The following is a 26,026-nucleotide window of genomic DNA, read 5'->3' on the forward strand; positions in this document are numbered from 1 at the left end:
TCAGCCTTGAAAAAAGGTTTGGCCAAACTTATAAAAGGCATGTAGAGGCCAAAACCTATTATTTTTATTATCACTGCAAACAGACTGTAAAATACTAGTATGTAGCATTTGGTTTGCTGATGAGGGTAACAGGTAACATTTTTACAATCATCCAAGTCCCTAGTAAAAAAAATTAAACAAACATCTCAAGCAAATACTGAATGGAAATCCAAGCAACCTTTAGAACATATGAAACACTTGCAGAAATGCACAATGGTTTTAGAAAGAAGATTATTTCCTCATAAAATTTATTATATGCATTTTTAGAACTCCATGGTAAAGGGTAAAAATGGAAAATATTGCAATTGAGGCTATTGATCAAAAAATCTGCAAACAAAAATATAAAGCCTCAGTGTCACTGACAGCATCAGTCTGCCTCCCAAAAAACAAAATGACAATTTAGCTTGTAAAGGTATTTTAACTTTGGAAAGGTTCTCATTTGATCAGTAAATTTGCATCCTTGAGTCAACATTAAAAAAAAAAAAGAAAAAAAGAAAAAAAACACACAGAGGAAAATAGTTTGCTAACTTGAGCAGATTATGAGATGCAAGAAAAAATATAGTATTTAATTTACTAACCTAAGAATCCAAATCACAATCATATAATTCAAAGAAAGCTCACCCCAGCTAAATAGGAATACCCAAAACTGTGCGTTAAATGGAAGCTAGAAAGAAATTATAACTATTTCAAAAATTCAGTAGCCTAGATTAAGGAAAAAAAAAAAAGAAAAAAAAAGAAGGAAAAAAGAAAATCCTCGCCCCTATTGTGAAGCCTCCATTGGTATGCTTCCTTGTCCTAGGAGGAGAACAAAAAACAACCCCCTCTACTTCCCCTAATACCATTTGCCCTTGGAGTTAATGCTGTTTGTCAGTATAATATTCTAAATGGGATAACTCAGAGATTCATCTAGGATAAGCAGATGTTATTGCAGTCTCCTAGCATCCTATATTAATTTTTTTTAAACAAACATGGACTTTATTGGCCATGTTGGCAAAACATTGCCTTCATTTTCTTACTCACCTCAGCATTTATCCTTCTTTCAGATATTATATGATTTGCCCTAACATTTTGCTACCTACATGTTACCCACACGGAGCAATGGGCAGTTTTAATTTACAGGTCAATACCTCCACATAACACGTCCCTGTCATGCTGGCAAAAACACCTTTGTATCTACAAAGTGGAGGTAGAGAAAACTGTCACAAGTCACCCGTATCCTCATACACATATAGGCAGATAGGAGAGCTGCACACAGTACCCCTCTATGAAGCTGGAGCAGCTGGAGTGCCGGTACCTCAGCACCGCTCAGGGCAGTTGGAGCACCAGTACCTCGGCATAGCCCAGGGCAGCTGGAGCCCAGTACCTCAGCACCTCTCAGGGCAGTCAAAGCGCCGGTACCTCCAGCTCAGGGCAGCTGGAGTGCTAGTACCTCAGCATAGTCCAGGGCAGCTGGAGCGCTGGTACCTCAGCGCAGCTCAGGACAGTCGAAGCGCCGGTACCTCAGCGCTATTCAGGAGAGTCAGAGCTAGTACCTCAGCACAGCCCAGGGCAGCTGGAGCGCCGGTACCTCAGCGCTATTCAGGGCAGTCAGAGCACCAGTACCTCAGCACAGTTCAGGGCAGCTGGAGCGCTGGTACCTCAGCACAGCCCAGGGCAGTCGGAGCGCCGGTACCTCAGCACCGCTCAGGGCAGTCAGAGTGCCGTTACCTCAGCAATGCTCGGGGCAGTCGGAGCGCCAGTACCTCAGCAATGCTCGGAGCAGTCGGAGTGCCGTTACCTCAGCACAGCCCAGGGCAGTCGGAGCGCCGGTACCTCAGCAATGCTCGGGGCAGTCGGAGTGCCGGTACCTCAGCAATGCTTGGGGCAGCTGGAGCGCCAGTACCTCAGCACAGTTGAGGGCAGAGCACTGCTACCTCAGCACCACTCTGTGGGTCCCACTGGTACCGACCCAGCTGCAGCCACGTGGCCATAAACTGCAGTTGCACTGGCTCCTTTTAGAGAGAAAATGTATATATAGTAATGTTGGTTATGTTTTATTGCAAACAATTAGCTCTGTTACAACAGCAGCAGCTTGTCCTTGAGGCTGAAGCCACACCAGCAGAAGGGAAAGCGAGCTCCTTGCTGTGTCTACACGTAGATGTTGCAGCGGGTACCCTTTATAAAATGACACTCTGGATGTCACCTACCGGAACTTGGAAGTTGAAGTACCAGAGCAAACATGCCTGCTACTGAGGCACGTACCGTCTTCCTTCCTCTTTCTGCTAAAATTATTCACACACACACGCAAAAAAGCCCCAGACCCTAGAGTTCACGTGTCACCTAGAACATTAGCACAGGCACCACAATGCATGTCGGTCTGACACAAAAATACATGATTGCTTTTGAATCCTGAAAAAAAAAAGCCCCTCCTATTTACTACAAATATTATTTCAGCTATTTGATATATTTGATAAATATTTTTATATATTTTGCATGTGCCATTTTAGCAATGCTCTCATCTGTGTTCAGGGGTAACCTCTATAGTACAAACCTGCAAGCTGACACATCAGTGACAAGAAACTTATGTTCTTATTCTCACCTTCCATAGCAAGGACTTTATTATGAAAGCCAAGAAAAGCATCTTGGAAAAGCAAAAGGAAAGTTACTTTGGTTTCCAGCTGTAGAAACTACCTTTCTGAGCCTGAATACCCATTGGGTCCACCAGGGCCCTTTGCTTTCCATCCTCTAAGCTCTACTTTGTTCATTCTCCTTGTCCCATGGTCTCCATCACTGCCTATGCTTGTTAAAACTTGAAAAATCAAACTGGATAAATAAGGATGTATCAGTGGGAGAGTTAACAAAATGTATATAGCTCTACCAAAAGAGACAGAAGTGGGAAGTCACTGGATACACTGTCATCTTCATTCCTTCCAGAATGCAGAACGATATCAAATTATCATTTCTAACCTGCAGCAAATAGCAATCATTTAAGTTGTTGTATGAAAACACATTAAAAATGGAGGAGGGGACTGTATTAGAAATATGATTTATGTAAAAAATGAAACACTGTCACGTTAACATTGTGAAGTGACACACTGGCAAATAAGAGAAATGAAAAGGGTAGCTCTTCCACACTTTCTAAAAGATCAAGGCAATTATCATCCAAAGATGTATAAAATGCACAAAATGCAACTTTTTAACTCCCAACTGTACATCAGCAGGCACAGACCTTGCAGAAAGGAACGCAGAACCTTGCAGCGCCATTGCTGTTGGCCAAGGAGGAGAAGGGAGGCTTCGCAAAAGTGGTTTTGTGGAATGCAACTGGGCTCGGGCCCACAGAAACAGCATCGCTGCCGCCCCGCGCGGGCAGGAAACGGTTGTTGCCTTGAGCCTTGATCTGCCCACGTGAAGCGGCGCTCGCTGGCTGACCACAGACCAGCCTCTGTTCTCTTTGTAATTGTCAACATCTGCTCTGCAGATCTATGAATAATTTTATGACACAAAAAAATCCCTCTCTTACAGACTCCAAAGCTCATTTTTCTCAAAAAAAAAAAAAAAAAAAATATATGTGTAATCTGAAACTGATGTTAAGAGAGAGATGGTTTTGTTGACAGGTTAAAATTTACATTCTCCTGAAAGATGCCATTAGAAGGGAATTCAGGTTGGAGGAGCTGTGCTGTTGGCTGTTAGCGGTTAAAATCAGGTGGCTGGAAAAATGCCGGCAGCTGAAAACAGGCCTCATTTCCAAGCTCCGGTGCTGGGCTCGGAGTGGGGCAGACAGAGCTGTGGCTCCTCCAGCTGCCCAGTTGATTCATGCCGGCTACAACAAAGTTCACCTCAAGCCTCTCACCTCTGAAGGGTGGGGATGCAGAAATACCCATGCTCAACGTTACTCGAGCTGCAGCTAAAGCGAAAGTGCTCGACCCTCCCTTCTGTTTCCAAGCAAGTCATGTCATGCTCAAAGAACACCCAATGTTTGACTCCTAATGGGTGCTCCTAACTAAAACAGCATCACTAGGAAAGATACAGATGAAGCTGTGGGGACTCGGCCACTATTTTAGATGCTCACCATGCCATAATAACTTCAAAAAAGGAAGAGAAGTGTCTAAAAATGGAGGTGTGCAGAGCTACTACTATTTGTCTGTCTAGAACACTAATCAGTAGTGCTGCTCTTGAGGATTAGCCGAAGCAAAAGAGCAGAAACAGAAATAATTAAAGAACAAGTCACAAGGGAGTAAGTATTTGCCGGTAGAATCTTTGACACAGGTTTCCAGGACTGGAACACAGTGTGACATGGCTCAGAAACCTTACAGAAGAGCTTAAAAATAAACACGGCCCTTTCAGCGTTTTGCTGAAGTGTGCACTGGGTTCAGGTCCCTTGCAGTGACTTTTTTACCAGGTTTTCTTGTTTCTGTTATAAAAAGCTCAAAATTTCCCTCTGTGATTTCCCAGATGTAAATGCTGCTATAGTAAGACTGTTTCTTGCTAGTTAATATTAGGTTCAATATTACTTTTCTGGCCTGGCAGCATTCTAAATCAAGTTTGTCAAACTGTACGAGCACCTTCTGCAGAGATCTGTCTCCTGCATGGAGAAACTTGTCATCTGGTTTCTCTCTAAAACACTGAGTCCTGTATAATTGCCAGCCTGATAATCATTTTACTTTATTTTCCAGAGACTCTGACATTTCTAAGGAAATGCAGAAGAGAAATTCATGGATACAGTGCTGTTTACTCCTGAATATGGAGATGCTCATTAAATCTGCAGCTTCACTCATGGATGGTTACGTTTAAGAGCTCTTTATTAGAGGCTACGAAGCAATTTGCTCCTTGCAAAATGAATGGGCAATTAAGCATGTGGTGAACTCTTGTGAAGCATCAGGGAAAGACACAATCCTTTGAGGGAAGAAACGAAACTGAGAACCGAGGAGGAAAGTGAAAGCTGCTGAATGCAGACACAGCCATAACAACTGATTCCAAAACCCTGCAGTGGAAAACAGTGAAAGGGGTCAGGAAACCAACAGGATGAAACTTGGCCAGACAGTCCCCAAATGCTCAGGAACTGCCCAGAGTCAAACAGATGAGCCGCTGACAAAGGAAAGAGTCTGGTGTGTGAGTCCAAAGTAAACTTCAATTAGGGGGTAAAAAAAGTCAGCCTTTAAATTAACTGGGATATTTCCCACTGCTCATCTAGTAAATGAAGGTGTGAAAACAGCGGCTATCACTACTACATAATATTAAGCACAAGGACGGCTTTTATACTGTAGAATTCATAATCTTGCTCCAAATGTGCTTAAGAAGGATAAGAAGTGCCAGAAGGAGAAAGAAATTAAGTAGAAGGACACGAGATAAAGCAAAACTCAGACAGGCACCATGCAAATCCACAGAAGGCTGCATGAAATGGTTTTGAAATGAGGTTTGTGTAGCAGACCATATTCAGATGAAAAAAATAAGTGCATTTTAATAGTCAACATGCTCTGCTTAGAATTGAATTCCCACCAGCCAGTCATGTTATATTGTCTCGGTAAGTTCTATAAACTAAAAGGTAGCTCAGATATGGAAAGTACAAAGGGGACATAGAAAGAACGCAAACCCCTCATTCCACTCTAGCATCAATCCACCAGGTCACAGAAGGCAGAAAAGTCTCCTCGTAACCCCTACACCACAGACACCTTCTGATTTGCAAGTTGGTATCGCCTCAGCAGCGCCGCTCGGCAGCAAAGACGTGGCTATCTCCGTAAAAAGCGACAGCATTTCACTCTGGTCACAGCCATATGAGATGCAACTCATAAAAGACGTAGCTGCTGTTACAATCACTTGCACAAAAGTGAACCCACATAAGGGCTTTTAGTATAATTATTCTAATATCAATTCCCCACTTGGATAGATATCCCAAAATACACTTTCTGCAAACTTACAAGTAAAGCAGGCTAGATTACAGACAGCATGTTTATTCCATCTTCAGTGGGTAAAAAGATTTGAGGTCACATAAAATACAAAAAATGCTTCAAGTATAATTTTAACCATTATATGAGCAGCTTGTCTTAATTTGATTTTAATGATTTATAAAATAGTCATGCTCAACCTTAATACGTTCATTCCTGTATATTTCAATATGACATTATTACAGGTATGCAAAGAATTATGCAGATTAAGTAGAGTATCCCTGTTATGCTGAGAAATTATGGAAATAATAATTCTTTGTATTCTTTGCATTGTACAAACTTTTACTCATACTTAGTATCTTCTATGGTAAGGTTCAAGAGCACGAAGACATGTGAATTCAGATTTGTCTAATACAACATCTGGTAGTATTTTGCTTTTTCAAGTACAGTAACTCCAAAAACAATTACAATTTGGAGCAACTACTAAGATGTGGTATGTTGCTTACCAACATCAGAATCTGCAATTTCAATGAGGTATTATGTTCCTAAAATAGAGGGTATAAAACTGCCAGGCTTGCACTTCTCCTCTGCTCCCTTTTCTGCGCTGTGGAAGCAGCCATTGCAAGCGATGCAGGAGGTTAAATCCGCCCACATCACAGAAACCAGCTCATCCAGGGAGGTGGCAAAGGCCCAGCAGTGGCACTGGAAGGCAGGCGCGGGCCCGTTTCCTTCCTCGCCATGCACCCCACGCTGCAACCGCTCCGGTTTCCGTTGGGGCCAGGGCTCCTCCTCGCGCTAACCACAGAGCACAGGGCGCCGCCGCCGCCTGCGCACGTGCCTCCTCCTCCTCGTCTTCCTCCTCACACGGGCGCTGCGCTCACGAGCTCTGCTGCGAGGGCAGCCAGCCCCGCGCTCGGCGTCCCTAACACCACGGAAGGGCAACAAACAACCCCCTATTCGCAGCAGCCCTGTTCACAGCTACGAGGGACGCGCACTAACCCCCTGCAAACCAGCTGGTAGTGCTTATGTCTGCCAACTGCAGCTCAGGAACTGCTGAGCGGCGTCCCTGCAGCCAAGGCTGGGCAAGCAGAGAGCAGAAAATCCCTGTGCCAGTTTGGGCCCACACTTGACCTGCTAGCACTAACAAAATAATCTGGGAATTGAGCAAAATCGTCCACTCTGGATTCTTGCGCTCGAGGTTGTTAGGTTGGAGCAGCATCTGTTCTTTTCACAACACGGAAACAACCTCCCTGCCAGTGTGGCAATAAAACATATATCCTTAATACTTAAGAAAGGAAAAGGTGTATGTAAACATTTTAAAATGTATCTTCCTTAACTAGGCAAGAAATCAGAAAAGCAAGAACTACCACAGAGCCAACTGCTGAAGACGGCAGAGCGAGGCCAGTGCAAGGAGCAGAAAGGAGCAGGGCAGCCGCGAGGGAGCCAGGCAGCCCCTTCCCCCGGTGGCCCGGCGGATCCCTCCTGCCCTGCCACCGTTAAAGCTGAGCCCAGACAAGCACGTCGCTCTTCAGCAGTATGCACGGGGGCAGTATGTGCCCAGTGCCTCCCTACAACAGAGAATAACAGTGCTTTTTCCTACACATAAGGCTATAACAGAGAGCTGCACTGAAGTGAAAATACATTTAAAAATCAGCAATTTTTATTACACTAAAAGCCACAGTAAAAAATATTTCTATTTTTGAGGAATCAGCATTTTGATCTTCAAACTAACAAAGGAAGAAAATTACAGGAAGTGATGGGTGTATCTGCCCTGTGCTCTCACACACGGAGAACTGACTGAAAACTAAACATCATCAAATTAGTTGAAAACCCTTCTATTTAGAGTAACTTTTGTTTTGGGAAGGGGAGAGGAGGGGAGTTACAGCCAATGTAATATTTCACCTTTCATTTTCAGACCCAAACTATTTTTTGTTCTTCCTTTTTTAGACCAAAGTTCCTTTAAGTTACAAAAGGCAAAGAGGTAAGAGCCCAAAGCGACATTTTGAGGCTATTTATTTTTAAGATAACGCAGGGCAACTATGACAGCTCAAAGAAGCCTAAATTGAGCATTTAGGAAACAGATTTTAATATTTCAGAAATTAGAAGATATGATTTGGTTCTGCCCACGTCCCAAAGACCAAAATCAAGCTAATAGCTAAGTCCTGGTTGAATCTGCTGCATTGCTTTTCAAGGCAATTTTCAAAAATACTGAGGAGACATAGACGCCTGACAGCCCTACACATTTTCAGCAAAGATAAACTAATTTGCACCAGCTTAATTTCCAGCAGACTCGTGTCATTTGTCTTCCTGTCACAGAAGTATCCAGCAAGCTGTAGGACCGTATGTGCAAGGAGCTCAGCTCGACTACTTCATCCTTGGAATGAAACCAAACTTACTCTGGTCTAAGTTGCCTGTATACTGTATTTCAATGTTTCTATTGTATTTAAATGCTGCCCCATATTATGAACCACATTCAAGTCTTGTTTAAGCACACAAATCAGCAACCAAAATAAGAAAAATAAATCCAAGCTTTTTAATACCCTTTCCTCTATGAACCTCTAGGTTTATGCAAAATTGCCAAAAGACAAAGTAAATCCTTGTTTGCATTTTGAGCTACTGGAAACCTGTTTCTTAAAGTTCAAGAATATTTGACCCCGAGATGCCTTTTCAGAAAGCCTCATTAGGAAGTTCCAATTATGCTTCGACTTCACAGATGTGGATAAACCACTTTCCATTAAGCTTTCTAGAAAACTCTATGAACTTCTTAGAGAGGCATTTTCAAAAGTAAATATAAACATCAACCACCTCATGCAATTTTCTCTCATTCTGCTCTAGAAGGGAGAAAAAACACAAAATGCAGAAGCCATTTTTCTCTTTTATGTTTTTTTCTCATAGACTTAACAGAATTCACTTCTTTTGAAAGTTTGTAACTCTGCTTGTATCTCCTTTGTAAAAAAAAAAAAAAAAAAAAAAAAACACAACAGGGCTTCACTATTAACTACAAAGTTTTTAGATGTTGTAGTGAAGGAAGAAGAAACAGTGACAAGAAAAGCCCCAGAAAGCATTGAGAGCTTCTGATCAAAAGACAACAGGCACAAGTGAGCTCTTATTAGTGCAAAGATCAAAGAAGTTGGGGGGAAATCAATCAGCCTTTTCATGTTATCGCCATCCTCAAGGAGGAAAGTCCTACCCTCCACCCAGCTTCGGCCTTTGCTCGTGTCACAGGCCAGCAAGCACTGCAAGCACTTCCATATCCCGCTTCCATACTGCCACCTCATTTCTTCCATTTCTGGTCACTAAATCCCTGGCAGTCACTGCCCGTCAGAACCGCCTGTGCTGCCAACTGTGGCCTTGGAGAAGAGCTGCTCTAGGGCAGCGGTGCTCGGCCTGCGGCTCGTCTGGAAAACCACCCCCAGCCACAGCCACCTCCTGGCAGCTCCCGCCGGACTCTGGGGCTCCTGCCGCAGACCCGCGCGCTACCCAGACATGCCTGCCCACACTGGGCTGCAGCATTTCCCAAGGACACACCAGCTCCATCCCTGTAACGCCGGCCTTAAGGCACATGCATGAGCCAGAGGAGAGGGCCAGCACACTGGCCTGACCAGCCAGCTCCCCTTTGGGGGCACACGGGGAATCACAACCGTTCCCCATCTTCAGCCAAGCTCAACTAGGACAGCCCAACCCAAGCAGCTGCAGAGTCCCGTCCTTCGCGCATGGCCGGTCTTGTTCGCCATGCACTTTCCAAGGGAATGGCCATAAGAAAGCAGAAGAGTTTCCTGTCTTTGGCAGGGGAAAAGCAGCAGCAGATGGAATTACACTGCAGGCCGGGCACAGCATGGCTCGAGCTGCCAGAGTGTCACCTCTCCTCAACCCTGGTTCAACAGACACGGACATGAGCTCAACTATGTTGCTCACAATCTGCAACAATCTTTAAAATATACTTATATCAATATTTGTGTAATTAATCCAACCTTAAAAGCCTTCAGATGTTTTTACTCATACGCTACAGCAAAATTTCCACTGTACAAAAACTGCTGCATGATCACAGTTCAATCAGATTTCAAGCACAAATCACACTCGGATATCCTATATCAAGATCAATTCTAATCTTTTTTTTTTTACTCATTTCAACATCAAACGGTTTTAAACGGTTACTTTTTTTGCTCATTTTCTTCCTGCGCCTATCATTGTGTTCTGCCCTGACTGAACAGCCAAACTGATCTTTTCTTTTTATTTTGACTATTGAATAAAAAGATAGCAACCCCCTCATACACACACAGTTTAAGGTTTATATTAGTAGACCTGCAAAGCATGGTTTACTCAATTGGAACGTACACAGCAGATAACCTTAAACAAGCAAATATAAATCTCTTAAGAGGTAGTTTCTATGTTACTGTGCTCTCCTTGCACTCTCTTGCTCCCCACGGCCTCTCTGAACGTGTCCTCTGCAATTTCACAGCCACCAAAAAGCACCGTGGCCCTGGCGCCGCGCGGCCGCCACAGAGGCGGCTCTGTCAGTGGCTGAGGTAACGGGCGGCACCAGAAGGCAGTCGCTAAGGGGAAGCAAAAGTCAAAGCACGAGGAGCCTTCTGAAAGGTCCTCTCAGCATGAGGACACAGGACGGACACTTGGCCCAGCAACCTGCTGCCCACTCGAGCGGTACCAAGTGGGCAGCCCCCGCCAAAGCCCATGAGGGCATCCAAGCATTTAACCACCGTCTGCAACCACCCACCTCTTTCGAACTGCATTTTGGTCACTGCCTGGTAAACCAAACAAATGTTTTCAGAAATTGTCTGATTTAAAACATAAATAATATCATAGGAGATTGCATGTTCCTGACAATTGACTATTTTTTGTAAATCGGTGTCTTAGTTTCCCGAATTACAGCACAACTAATTGTATGTGCCTGATACAGGAATGCAGCAGAAGCGAATGGAAGAAACGCGAGGCAATGACTACCGAAATGGATGAAGAAAAGCTGATCATTCTTTTGCTACAGGAAACCGCTGGAGACAATATGCTGGAAATTCAAGCCAATCTTGCTAACTCCCTGAAGAACTGCTTCTCCCAAAGATCCTGCAGATCCATTAGCAGCAGCTCATCACTGGAACCGTCATTTTCCTAGGGCTTATTTATTGAAAAGAATCAGTGAACACGCACCCGGAATGAACTCCAGCACGGACCGAGGGAGAAGTCAAGCCCAACCCCACGTTACAGCCTCGCAACCTGATATTACAGAACAGCTGGGTTGTCTCCTTCTCCTGTCTCCCTCTGCTATCTGTACTTTGTAATTCATAAATGAATAAATAAATAAATACCTTTCTACCTGAATTTATGATGAGAAATATGAATATTGAGGCAGGAGAAGGGGCATATCCCAACATGTAGTGCACCAAAAATTAAGTAAGTTATTTTTTAAGCACCAGGATTAGAAAACCAGGCTTCCTAAGGCCTTGTGTGTCACTGTGGACCACGGGCTCCAGCCAGAGCCTTTCTTACACCTGGGCACCTAAGATCTCAGTCCGTGGATCCTAGTGTGCCTAAGGCCATACAAGCCACAGCTGCTATAGAAGGGTCTCTCTTTTCTACCTAGCTTCACACTTCCACAAAAGGTTCAGGAAATTGTGTCTTTGAGGAAGTTCTGGGCCTGTGTTAAATTTGGTGGAGAATTGGTAATAAGTTCAAAAGCTAACTAGTACCGCAGATAGCATGATTGCATAAAACTCATCTTTTGTTAAGAAAACAATCCAAAAAGAAGCAAAAGTTCCACCATGCAGTCTTCTAGTTCCTATCACAATGTATTTTCCAACATTTCTCATATAGTTGCAAAATGCATGAAACTAAATCATGTGTTAAAATAATGGATTGCACATGCTGCTTGATTAAGGCTTTTCAGAGTTATTTACGTTGAAATGCATGAAGATTCCCAGGTCATGGTATCTATCAGAAGCATTATAACATATAATCTCTTCCAGAAAACTTACAGCTTCATCCTAAAATTAGTTCTCTTTTCGTATCCACCTTCCTACTCACTAGACCTTAAATAATCCCGATATCAGGATATTTCTTTTAACTTCCACCTTAATTCATTAAAGACAGCACCTAGCAGCCACCTGAAGATAAACGAAGCACATCAGAATGTGTGGGACGAGGTTTTGCACTCCCAGGTTTTCCCTTCAGCAACACAGTGAGATGATATTACTGTGTGTCCAGATGTTGTCGTCAGCCAAATTCACTATTTTCAACCTATGAAAGTTGGTTAATGCCAAACTGAAAATATTCCTTGAGTAACTGTTTTTCTGTAACTACTTTCACTTGGTAAATCACAGGAAACCATAGTACGACTGCTGATTTTAAGAGAAGATTTTTACTTTCTGTGTTACAATTACCATACCAGAGTCTCTAAGTATGTCTTTGGGGTTAGGGTAATGAGGAACACAATGCAGTTTATAATAAACTCTAAAAAAAAAAAAAAAAAAAGAGTATGTTAATCTTTTCAACCACTTAAATCTACAAAAATCAAAAGCAAATGTCTTCCTGCCATAGCACCACAAAAACTAACCCCAAGTACTTGCATCTTAATGCTTGCTGCGTTGTTTTTTGTTAACCCTGCATTAGATTTCCTATAGTACTCAGTTAATACACACAGTCTTCCACAAGCTGGACTGATTTCTACCACAGTTTAACTTGTTTTTGCCAAAGTCTCTTGTTTAGTTCAGCACTGGTTGCCTGCCTAACGAAACAACCTTTTCTTGTGCCAAAACTGTCATCTTCGGTTGCACAAGATGCGTCTTACTAAAAAACATGAGTAATGGGCCCAATGTTTAATCCTTGAAGAACTATTTTTAAATGATTTCTAGCAAGGCTTAACCAGACACAGAAGCAATCAGCACCTAACCTTATGGAAAGAAAACTCCTTCTCAAAAAAGACTATATTTTTCTTGTGTACTTAAATACATCTTTTAAAAGAAGATCCTAATCTGATTATAAGAACATGAAAGTGCATGCATTTAACCAAAGACAGTAGCAGCAAATATAAGGCTCACTGTGAAGCTCAATTCAAAAGCTTCTACCTCTCTCAGGGTGAGGTCATCAACTTTACAAAATAAATATCTGAAAACTTCAGTAAATAATCAACCATTGTTCATGGACAGTACAACTTCCTGCCACAATTTCAATTGCAGTTGAAAAAAAAAATACCTGTGTAAGAAGCTGGGTTTTGGTCAGATTATTGATCCAACGAGTGTACCGTTCAGTAGACTCCAATGGCTCTCTTCTGATTTGGCAACCAATAATCTAAAACAAAAGAAGATAAATTGCTTACTGTGAACTGTTGTATAATCCCAGAGTAACAGAACAGGATCATCGTAAAATAAGCATGTAAGACAGTGGCAGTCCCAGAATTAAATATTATCTAGACATAATCTACACAGTATCTACACGTAGGCTCCTTCTGTGTCCATCAAATCAGTCTTAAGAAATCTGAGCCAAATTGTTTGAAATTTTACAGAAAGAGTCATCCAGAGGCAGATATCTAGATCACAAAACTTCAACCAAAATAATGACCTTGGCAAAAGAAAATTAGATAATCTTATCGATAGTGCTACTGCCTGCCTATCATCATGCTACTTGCATTTCAAATAAAATAACAAAATATTTTAATTCATCTTCTTAAATGCACGTGGTAGAATTACCTGGTTTGATAACCACCATTATACTATATATAATATTACATTCCCATTAGAGCAATATTTTCTTCTCTACTACTGCTCTGTAGTTCTATGGTTAAACATGTATTTTAAAATTCATTTGTTATCATTTGCAAATGCATACATACAGACTCATGCCATTTCATACGAACATCAAACTGTCCACTGCACAAATCTGTGGTCTGACAAAGAAGCAACCAAGGCAATTCAAAAGGAGGAGTGTGAGAAGGGAATTCGAAGGGAGAGTTCCCTAGGAGGAGGATGACTGCAGATCTCCCTGCCGGCTGCCCTGCGCGGTCTGCATCGACCCCAGCCGCAGGGGACGACAAGGAGGAGCTCTGAGACGTTTTGGTAACGCCAATCCAAGATTCCTGTCAACCCAGTACCAACTAGGAGTGTCTGTAGATCTATTTTTAAAAAAGGCAATCCACAGATATAAAAATTTCACAGTAGTTGATCCAAGGTACATATTTTGTTTAATACAAGGAAGATTTTTTCCCTAAGGGAAATATTTATAGAACTCTTACTACTATTCACTAACCAAGAGAAAGCCCTTTCCTATCCTGGGATTTTGAAAGTTAGCCCAAGACACTTCGCAAGAACTATGTGTGAAAGTCAAGAACACGGAAAAGTTACCAAGTATTTTAGGGACCGAGACATTCTATAACAACACGATACAGAAGCTTGCTTTCTCTACCCAAATAGTCCCAGTCTAAGCTTGGTACCTATAAATCCTGAATAGCCTTCACAAAATAAGAGATATGTAGAAGAATCTCAGATTTATTTCCTGAAAACCAGATTTATTTTTGGAGTCAAGTAAGTAAATGCAGTTGCCTCTTTCTTCTGCAACGTGAAATTTAAATGAGAAGCAGAGAACAGAGTTTCATATTCTTAAGTTCATTTTTGCCCAGCCCAACCGTATCCACAAATTCTGTAGCTTTAACAATCTGAAAAACCGCTGAATCCACATGCTCAGTAAAATGACAAACTCAAAAGAACAACTGGCCCAAATCTCAACTCATTCTTGAAAAATGAAGTGGAATGTGTTTGATCCGCTATCTGCACCTGCATTCAAAGACAGATGAAGGCAGGCACAATAACGCTTATTAAATTGGACTGTGACCACACTTTTCTGTATCATACATAACTCTCTGTAATTTCTAGAGCTTGACTTAAATCCTTGGCCAAAATTTCCCCTTCTTTCTATATAGCCATGTAGAAAATCCCACGGCTCACTCCACTCTGAGTGTCGGCTTGTACCAATGATTCGGAACTTGCTGGATGTTGGTCTTAAAATACTGAGCCCGTTGGAACAACCAGCATCACAGCAAGGAAAAAATCTGTTAAACTCATCACATAAACATGCACTGTAGGAATTACTGCTAGTGCAACGGCCTAAGTCTACAGTGGAAAAACTAACGGGCTACACTGAATTTCAGTATAATTTGGCAGGAAACTCCAGGAACAGCAACTTTCTGAACTCCTTCACCTATGGACAGGCGAACTGGCAATACAGCAAGAGAGCAACAATGTAGAGCCTCACATACACACGAATTAGTTAAACAAAACACTAGATATCATTCAACTAAAAATAAATTTATCTAGTTACTAATTTCTTTTTCTTAGCCAAGCTCAGCTTAATGTTTAGAACAACTGTAAAAAACAGTACAATACATTAATCTAGGGAAAAAACATAAAAATGTAAAACAAAGAAGGAGACACAGGAATAGGCTTTGCGTCTGATCTTCAGGAATCAGATTTTATGGTAATTCAGCGTTACAACAACCAAATTACCTTTTTTTTTTTTTAAACTTATCCCTATGCAAACTTGGGATGAATCATTACAGAAACTCTTTTGTGTGACACGAAGTCTACACAGCTTTAACAGCGCTCTAAACGGCTAGAGGTTCACGGGATTGAGTCTAAATACGGTCTACCGGAATTCATGGCAAGGTGTTAGAACAACGAGCTTTATGCATTTCACTGCCACGACAGAACAGCACAAGGTTGATAATTCTTTGTCCCTGAATTTTCAAAACAAGAGTCTGAAAATCTCCAGCATGTGACCATTAATAAAGCTAGACGCATAATCATTTAACCTAATATAAACCAACACTAAAAAGGAAAAAGCGTAAAAGCAAAGCTGAGAATTAATGTGGGAAAGAAAAGCTTGCTGATGGAAAAGAACAGAAGACAATTCAAAATGTAAGTCAGAAAAACAAAAATATTCTCCAACTACAAGACTCCATGTGCCTACAAATCTTCCCATTTCTCTGCTGTTTCAATATGTGATGGACTCTCTCCTTCATCTTTGGCTTTTCTTACTTTCTTAGCACGAGTGCTAGAACGGTGCATTACTGATAAATGCTTCAGTGTAGTTAATATAAATAGGAGGTTAAGATTTCACCCAAATTTCTTCTTCCTAACACGTTGAATAGGATCATTATCTAGAGAACACAAGGCCGTAATACATATGTAGCAAGACTGTTATTTTTCAGATATGGAATCAGAGGAAGATGGAGCACAGGACAGGGAGAGAGATGAATACATTTCAGAAATCAGTAGAATGTCCTCCAAAATAGTGGCTTTAAGTTGGCTTTTTCTTCAAATTACCTAAATGTGTTTTCTATATGTAAAACAAAATGTTTTCTAACATTCAAACAGAAAACATTTTCCAGAATGTTTTCTAATTATTTCTAAAACCCGCCCTTCCACAAGCATATTGGATTGTCGCTTCTATTGAAAAACAAACAACTGAAAAACAAACAACTCCCCCAAACAAGTATAAATCCTTTCTTTAAAAGCAAAGAAGCTGCAGTCTGTGCTCTGAGCAGCCTTCCAAAGACATAACAAACCCTTGGGAAGGCCACATAAAAACGAGCCTCTCTCCTGCAGAAGACGGTATTGTAAAACATCATTTAATCACGTTCTTCAATTACAATGATATCACAACAAAATACCCTTAATAGAAACGCATGCTGTGGAGAACAGCTGCTTTCTGATCTTGCAACACAGCAGGACGATAACTACCAGCGCGTAACACTTGGCATTTTGTAAGAAGTGAGATGTTCACACTTCCCCCTGCCCTAACATAACCGGGAAGTGTTTTGCGCAGTGCAAAGACTTCCTGCTTTCTTCTCATTTTCAAAACCAGTATCACTCCAGACTGCTTTTAGCACCATCTTAAGCTGTGTGCTTTACAGGCGTGGATCTTAAAATTGTTACCATGCAGGCAAATTCACGCCTAGATGCTCAGGCAGGAGAGCGCGGCGCGCTCTGCTCGTGGCTGTCGCGCTCGTCCCTCAGGAGGCCTCCCGCCCCTGGCGGACATTCCCGGCGCTGGTGGGGCGGGATAACCCCCCAGCACAGCCCAGCTCTGCCGGAGCCCTCGGACGAGCTCCTGGAAAGCAGCGCTCCTTTAACCAGCTTCTTTCACCCAGCCCAAGCCCGCAGTGGCGGCACAAACACAACCCCTGGAGCTCCCAGCGCAAGGTGGGGCACCGAGCGCAGCTACACCCAGCTCCCCGTTTCCTCCAGGGCTCACAGAGCTCTTTTATTCTCAATTCACCGTTTCCTTATTTGCTGCTTCTTGCGTAAGTCTTAAAATACCTTTGACAAAATCCCTTCTGGCCAACTTTCCACCCATTCAGACTTCTGGAAAGTAGAAGAAACTCTCCATGTTACAAGCATTCTTTTCATTTTTTAAAAAACTAGGTTTCCATGCAAAAATTGAGTTCATCCAAGTTTCAACTTTTTGATCTGATGAGGCAAGTTTGTTTCTCCTAATACAAATGCTGGCTATACACTGGCACGTACCTAGGTTAAACTACAGAACAAATATATACAACAAATGCTATACATCCCATACCCCAGCGGGAAACCCGCTGTAGTGTCGCATTAATATTGGTCGCCTAAAATGCAGTAACTGAACTGTAAACTTTTTTTTTCTGGCTGATAGCAAAGGACTAGTGCTGTTCATGGGACTAAGGAGCTCTAAGCATGACAGAAAACCATGGGAATCTTTTCTGCTATTGCATCAAATCAGGTAATTAGTTTTCTAGACTGACACTTAAAACTTGGCTATTAAATTATTCATCTATTTACTTAATTGTAATGACCACTGAAGAAATAATATATACAGTCGATGGTAGCAGGAGCCAGCGTAAGTAAGAAATATTAAGAACATAAAATAGTAAATCTAGTTCTACCCTAACTCTCAACAACAAAGGCATACTCTGAAAAGCCATTCCAGATTCTTTTTAAAACACGCAAACAGCATCAAATAAGCTGAGTTTTACAGAGCAGCTAAATATCAGCATCTAGGACCTTGGGGTCCTGTTTGGCCTCTAGCTTCAGCTGCAGAAGACCCAGTCCACGAGCTATATCCACCAGCCTTGCCTAGATGGCCTCAGCTACCTTAAAGTGTCCAACTGGCTTTACAGGTCTACGTTCAGGCACCTGAATCTCTCCTCTCGTAACTCTGAAGCTTCAAATTATTTATTTGGTTCTCCATCATATAATAATTTAACTATTATTTGCTTGTAAACATTTCTAGAGAAGTTTTTGGTTTGTTCTGGTGTGTGTATGTATATTTATCTAAAAGCTCAGTAAACCTTTATGTACTGGCGCAGAGGACCCAATCGCAACCGCTGTTATGACTGTGCATCAGCAATGTCCCAGGTAGGTTTTACTGGAATTGTGAAGCACAAATTTACCACAACAAGAAAAATTAATCAACATAGAACAGCCACGATTTCAAGTACACTTAGGAAGGAGAGTTTGTACCATAGTTTATAATTGCACAGCCTGTGTTAGGAGCTAGTGCACCTGCAACCTCAGTTTGCTGCAGATGAAGCTGCCTCCCCGGGGGCTCCCGGAAGGTGTTTGTACAAACGCTCCTTTGCATAAAGCTTAAGAACACTCAAAAAGAGCAATATGTGAAACAGTGTCAGTTTAAAAACTGATAGTTGATTTCTCTTGTGCCTGTAGCTCCTCAAGATATGCTTGGGCTAGTAACAGCCTATGATCCCAGCAAAACAAGGAAGACACAAGTCGTTTTGACAGCGTTGACTCAGTTGTTTTGAGTTGTAAGACATGAGGACAAAGGGACTTGATTTTCAGTTACTTAGCACATCACCCATACTTTTAAAAACAAAATACTGAAAATCTAAATGACAATCAGACACTCGGGAATATTGAACTGCACTCCCAAGCAATCCTCTGGTGGGGTTATTGGCATGTGGAGGCCATATTAAACACAAACTTAATTACAAAGGGCTGTAGAGCGAGCTGTTTCTCATTTTGGATATTTGACTAAATGTAGAACAGACATAAACTGACACTGTGACTTTGAAAATCTCCTGTGGTTTCTCAGAAATACCAAATTAAAAGGAATCTTAAAGGAATCTGCCTCATAAAAAGCAAAGACATAGCAGAATTCCAGTGTATTGATTGATTTACATGAAAAGGTTTGATAGACAAAAAACATCATAAAGATGATACTCTCGCTACTAACGAAAGGATTTTCATACTCTTTAGTACACAAAAAGAAAAGGAATCTTTCCTGCTCCTCTTGCACTTACTCAACTCTGTCACCACTTCATGGCAAAACCTTTACACAACCACCCTCCATGCCAAACGTTGATTACTGAATATTACAGATAATCTTAAAAAACCTCCAGTAAGAATTTGCTGGTCATACACACACACACACATTTTATATATATAAATATTTATAAGTATTTCACATATGTGAAATACATAAGTATTTTATAACATATCTTATATATGTGTATATATATATAAATACATGAAGTATTTCTATTGGACACTTATCTAGGGTGACATTTTCCCCTGGCTGATGGAAATAAAGACACACACATTGTTTATGAGATGCAGTGCACTGGAAATGAACATGCAGGATTGAAGTCCTAATGATGAGAGTGGTTACTGGAAACATTGTCAGGAGATTTTATCCTGGAAGACACATAAACAGGTTTTGGATCATGGACAATTGCAGGTAATCACCTTGAGAACACGATCTCTAACATCTCTCCCCCTGTCCTCTCTGAAGATGGAAGAGCACCTCCTCAGATCTACTTCACCCATTTATGGGGACCAATTCTTACTAGTAGGATTAAACAAACACATTTCCCCTCCTCTATTCCCCTATCCTCCAAGTCATGCCTATATCCGATCTATTTCTCCTCAGTAGCTACTATATGAATTAATGCTTATATTAAGGTTTAATTCTATAAGCACTGCTTACCAGGACATGCCTGGGCAACACACACTGATCCATCTCAAACGTGCTGAATAAGGGAAAAAGCAGGACAGCTCATGCAAATTAATTAAAGAGAAACAGAAATTACCTAAGATCTACACCATGAAGATTTTAATCAAGTTCATGTCCAAAACAAAAACAATTATTAAAGAAAAATGTGTTGATCTATACACAACAACTGGAAGATGGAACAGTATAAGGGAGATGGGTAATACCCGGATCTCAGTGGAAGAGATAACTGACAACCGTTAAAACTATCATCCGCAGCAAGGATGGAATTTGAAAGGCAGCACTTTTCTGTCACCCTGAACAGCCAGGTAGTATTTCCGTGTTACGTAATTATGTTTAATGACAGCTTAGCAAAGATTCACATTAGCTTATCTTTTAACGCCTGCAAAATTACATATAAAATACTGCTTACCTGATTTTGTAGACTAAACCACTGTCTAACTTTAAAAAAATAAGAGAAAAATTAGCAAGCCCTGGGGACTGAGGCTGAGGCCAGCCGGCGCTGTGCAGCCCTCCTCTCGGGAGCCGCGGCGCTGAGCGCGGCCAGGGTCGCTCCACACACGCCGCCGCTCATCCGCTCGCTGCGACCCGCTCGCCACCCCGCTCCAGGCAAACCCAGCGCTCTGGACCACGTCCTCCTGCTCCCTTCCAGGCCGACACGGGTCCCCCTGCCCGTGCCCCAGGCTGGGCAGAAGCTGGGGGGCTGCTGCGAGAGCAGGGCAAGCCCCAGCCTGGATATATCCTGTAGGGCAGGAAATACTACCTGGCCTGAGCAGAGCTCTGAGCACAGCTACAGCATCCAGCCAGAGCAAGCTGCTGTCTGCAACACCCAACTTCCCCCCACCACTTACAGACCCCTAACAGAGCTTTTTTTTTTTTTTCACTGTGTCATGTCAGTGCATCATATCAGATCCAAATATACTGAATAGTTTATCAACACATTTAGACTTCAGGGCACCAATGCTTCTTAGTAAGTTTACTTAAGACTTGTAACGCCACTAAAACAGCAAACAGCTGATAAACTGTTATCTTTACATGTTCTCCAGTTAGAAAAGAGCAGCACGCGTGATTATATGAAAATCCAAACAAGCTTTGAAGTTTCTTGATTTCAGTTAGCACTGGGTGACAAAAGCCTACATTTAGAACAAGTCCTGGGTAGGGATGCACATTATCTCAATTTGGCCAGCTCTAGCCACGCAACCAAGACTACCCTATTAGGAGGATAGTTCCAGAAAAGCCATGTCTAGTGCAATGTCATTACCAGACTGCATAATAACCACTTTGACTTCCAAGATAAAGCACAAGGATGAGGCACAGGATATAGTCTGAAAAGTAATCTGTATTTACAGGACTACTCGAACACTAGACTAAGAAGATACAGCAAACAAAAGGCTCTAAGATTTTCCAGGGCTGACCAAACGTTGTTGGTATGTGGAGCAATCACCACACACTGAGCACTGCCAATATTCCCAAACTGCTACTGTCGGCTGCCAGTGCACAAGGTGGCCTCCCTCTTCATTTTTAATTCCCATTTTAATTCTTCTTTCCATACTCCTTTCATCATGAAGCAGCTTGGCCTGGCGTGGGCCTCCTGCCTTTATTCCAACCTCGTGATAATAAACAGGAACAAAAACCTCCATTAATTTGATGTGTCCCAGCTGCTCAGTCCAAGGCAACGCGGAGGAGCGTGTGCTGCACACGCCAGCGCTGCGGGGAGCGATGCTGCCTTTGGAGGTGACGCGGGAGATGCGGACGGTGACGCGCACCCCCGTGCCGAGGGCCGTGCAGCGCTCGCACCGCGTCGAGGCTCCGGGCGGGTTACTGTGCAGCCACGTCGTGCGTGGAGCGCGCGAGGCGCCCGCCGCCCTCCCTGCACGAGGAATCGCGCGGGCTCCGGCCTCCAGAGCTGCTCGGATACATCGGACAGCACAGGGAGACCGGCCCAGGCTGCCCGAGAGCACAGGCCGCCCTCCGAGGCGAGAGCTACATCTAAACTAGGGGACTTGCTGCCACGTGATGTAAGAAGGTCTATTCATCTTTTTGCATTCAGAACAACACAAAGCTCTGTATTTTTTAAGCCTTTCCCACAATGCTGTTCTCATGGATTAGCTCATCTAAAAATTCTGCCTCTAGCTGATATAAAAATAGTTGAATCATCCCATCATCATCCTTTTGGTATTTTGAAAAGGAATCAGATATTACTGTCATGACAGCCACATAAATAACCAGAACGCTAATCCTAAAAGTTCTGTTTCATGCTAATATCTACTTCATATATCATTAAAGCTTTTAATGTAAACTATACCTGCAAGAAGGGACTTTGATTTATTCTACATTCTTTCTATTGCTACTTAGAAACCTTCACTTGCAGTTTCAAATATTGTTTCAAATGAATAAGGGGGAAACCAGAAGAATTGACATAAGCAACGAAATTAGATCATTTCAGGCACAAAAGAGAGTGAAATGGGTGCCCCTGCAGCAGAGAAAAATTCAAGGTAGCCACCTCCAACTGGATGTATGGCGCTAAATACGCAACTGGTAAGGAAAACAAGGGAGAAGAACAACTTTCTCCATATCTAGTGCATAATAGAAACGTGCAACAGGTCCGAGCAAGTAGAATGTCACTGGGTAAAGCAATAACAGAAAGACTTACCTGTTACTATATAACTTTCCATATCAAGAAATGTATGTGTTAGAGTGGGCCCAAACTAAATTTAAAAAAATATATACATATACTGCTTCATTTCTGAAGTTCAGCTCTTTGTGAGCTTCCTCATGGAGGTGGTGCTGATCATGGTGAAATGGGGCAGGGAAGACAACGCTGTGGCCTCGAGTTGTGCCTTAAAGAAAGGATTAAGCTCAGCTACCTCCTGTATTCATTCATTTGTCTGATTCATTTGCTAATTGTGCAGTATTTGTTTACAGCTTTTCCAGAAGAAGATGAACAGGTCTGCAAACGAGTAGCGTGTCACGCACTTCTCCAGTTCCCTCAGTGCTGCTGTAAGGTCACACAAACTGCCAAAGCTACGTTGAAGCACAATTTATTTGGTTGGTTAGAATATTCAACTAACGAAATTATCGTGGGTTCAAACGGCCTTAGGTATTATGACTCTTGGCCCAAGCCCAAGCACGAGCCAAAAATTTGCTTTGAAAATGCAAAACAGAAATTCTCACTCAAGAAATGAAAATGATAATATACGATGCTGTGCATACCGTGCCCCAATACTCTAACACGTGTTTGAAGGAGAAGGTAGCAATTTTATAGTAACAAGACAGGTGTTCTCTCTGACACTGGTAAAGATTTGCATCACTTATTCAGCCAGGAAAAACAAAAGAAAATAAGGCTGCTTTCTACTTCTCTTGCCCAAATTGTGATTCCACCTGTGGGGAAGATGTGGAGAAAGTGCTTAATTATTTTCTACATGATTCTGCAGGAAAAAAAGAATGAAATCTAAGAACAGGAAGGGACGTGCTATTTATGTGCATTGTCATATTCTGGGGTCACACCTACACTCATACATAAGAATAGCTTATAGAGAAGAGTTTGTTCTTGCTCTTTGAAAGCACAGTGAAGTAGTCCGTAACAGAGGAAAAGCCTGAAGGCTGCAGTAGGAATTCAGCCTGTTCAGATTCCACTGCCTGAATGTAGGGATGCCTCGGTGCAATCCTGGTCTCCAAATTGCTCTCAGTCGCAATCAGCACAACTAGGACTAAGAACAAAGTTTTAAATGCACAGTGAGAATACCATAAGGCAAAACTAAACTTTAAATCCAGATCAGGAGCAGTTGCAAAACAGCGGAAAGTTCAAGTCTGCAAATTAGAATTTCAGGAACAAAACAAAAGAGCTGACTGCTTCCCGGGCATTTCTCCAGCTTCTGCTTTTTCTGCATCTGCCCTGGTTGATCATACTGCCCAAACTCTGCACCAGAGCTTGGGTTACCAAACTGAAGTTTACTCAAACCTCTACAGTTGCCTTCCAAAAACAGCAAGTTGAAAGGCAGGATGAGTTTGAGAACAGAAGAGAAATCCTTCTCTTAAGTTCACTCGAATACCAGGCAGTGTATTTGTGGCCAGAAGGACATCTTTGAGAAATATTCCCATTTCTCCTTTCAAGCCTTCAAATTAAAGTTCTGGAAAATACTACATTATCCATAAAGCATGCACGAGCATCACAAACATCTTCTATATCTGCAAGATGGGAAAACAAGTCGCCTGCAAGTCAACACAGGTAAATTCTTGCCTTCTTAGGGTTCTCAAGAACACAGAGAAGGAAAATCCTTTTATCTTAAGGCAGGATCAAAAAAGTCTTCCAAATATAAATAGATAACTTTACACACAAGTAATTACACACAATAAAAAAATTAACAGAAAAACAAACAAAGAAAGATTGAGAAATAAGGTCATTGTCAAAAAAGCTACAAGGAAACTCTCTGATTCAGTAGAAACCTGAGAAAAAGTAAAGGCATGAGACAGGCTCTTCCCATCTGCATAAGGCAGCTCTCAATCACTCCTCTTAAGGTTTAAAATCTCCAGCTTCCAGGCTCTGCACAGTCAGCCCTGCAGTGAGAAGGGGCCTCAGAGTAGGCACGGGAGGGTCGTGGTGCCTTCCTGCCCGCTCTGTCCGCGCACTGAAGATTCCCCGCACGTGTGTCCGAGAGCTGAGGGTGGAAGCCCTTATTCCCCATCCTAAATCCAACTCACTTCAGCCAGATTTATTCTGTGAAGCAACGAGCCCAAGCGAAGCTTCGCAGAAGGAGAAGCCCCATGGCACTAAAACGGGACCACAACTTCCAAACAGCTTCAAGCCCAGGAAGGAGCCTGCTGTCTGCAAGACACCACGGAGCCTCCTTTCAGCCTAGGCAGGAACTAATTATGATTTATTTGATTGCCACTAAATAACTCATATTTAACGTTGTTAGGCACTACAGTAGAACAGAATATATACAAAACAGAATTGAAGTGTTTTCTAAATAGACTACAAACTGTTTTGCTGTAATTAGTCTAATTAAAAAAATATATTAATATACAGATAGAGAAGTCAAACTAGCAAGAAACACAATAGCTCTTAACACTACTTTCCATCAAACACGCTGACTGGATAAACTTGCCTCTCTGGTTTTTTGGCATTTAACTATGGAATTACATTAACTGATTCATTTCAGATCAAAAACTACTTTCCATGTATCACTTCATTATGTTCAGAGCATGAACTCAGTTAATTGCTACTCAGCTCCGACTAAAACCATAATCTCATAAATTGCACGGTGAGGAATACAATTTCAGAGAGAGCTGGTGCAGGTGGAGCGACGGGCAGACACACGTCCCACCACCCAGCAGCAGGTTGCTTGGCAGACGCTCCTGAGCTGAAACGACTGCAATAATCTCCATTTTGGAGTAGGGGTGTTTAGGAGGAAAGTTTCCAAAGGGGTTTAACTCCAGGGAGGGACAACCTGAAAACTGTGTGCTCTGTTCCCAGATCTCTGTTACTTTGTAACGGATAAAGTCAGTTGATCCAGAAAGCTATCGCATGCTGCTTCCCTATCTCTGACATTTTCTCTTGTAAAGTTTATTTCCTTCTAACCGTTTTTGAAGAATATTGATGACAGGTTCATGAACTGCCTTTTCAAACTTATAAAGGAGTACTTATGTCAGTACCAAAACATTTTTTGTAACAAATTACTCTATCTTCAAGTTAGAAGAGCAGATACATAAGCTAAACTCTCTTCAAAGGATAGTGGGCCTAATCTTAAGATTAATTTAACAACAAAATCACATAGCTCCTAAAACAATTAACTCACCAAGCATTTTTTGATAATTTATTTCACAAGAATAAAAAATGCCATTTTGCCTGACAACACCTTCTTTTGCGGTCAGTCATAAGGAGAAACATCAGCTTCACTGCAGGCCGGTGTATGAATGACAACAACCCAGGGACTCCTCATTGCTTACAGCTTCTTAAACATTAACCACAGCAAAACCAGAGTTCCGGCCAACCCTGAAGTAGCTTTTCAGATTACCTGGTTAGGTTACATAGAAAGGACCTTCTATTTGAACATACATATACTAGAGAAGCCTCTATTAATTTTGGTTTTTTAATAGTACCACTGTCAAAATAAGATTTAGTT

At 42.0% G+C, this 26,026-nt stretch overlaps 1 protein-coding gene across 1 annotated transcript in view; it reads right to left on the reverse strand.

Annotated features, from left to right (window-relative positions):
* The window catches only part of QTGAL (queuosine-tRNA galactosyltransferase), a 113,518-nt gene that overhangs the window by 68,073 nt on the left and 19,419 nt on the right, over nucleotides 1-26,026 (reverse strand). Inside the window, exon 7 of the mRNA XM_088523463.1 lies at nucleotides 13,101-13,196. Within this exon, the coding sequence (XP_088379589.1) occupies nucleotides 13,101-13,196 (96 nt within the window). The remainder of the gene's footprint in view (nucleotides 1-13,100; nucleotides 13,197-26,026) is intronic.

The sequence above is a fragment of the Tinamus guttatus genome, unplaced genomic scaffold (assembly GCF_059628265.1).
Source record: "Tinamus guttatus ecotype Peru unplaced genomic scaffold, ASM5962826v1 Tinamus_guttatus_pri_ptg000188l, whole genome shotgun sequence".
Lineage (NCBI taxonomy): Eukaryota > Metazoa > Chordata > Aves > Tinamiformes > Tinamidae > Tinamus > Tinamus guttatus.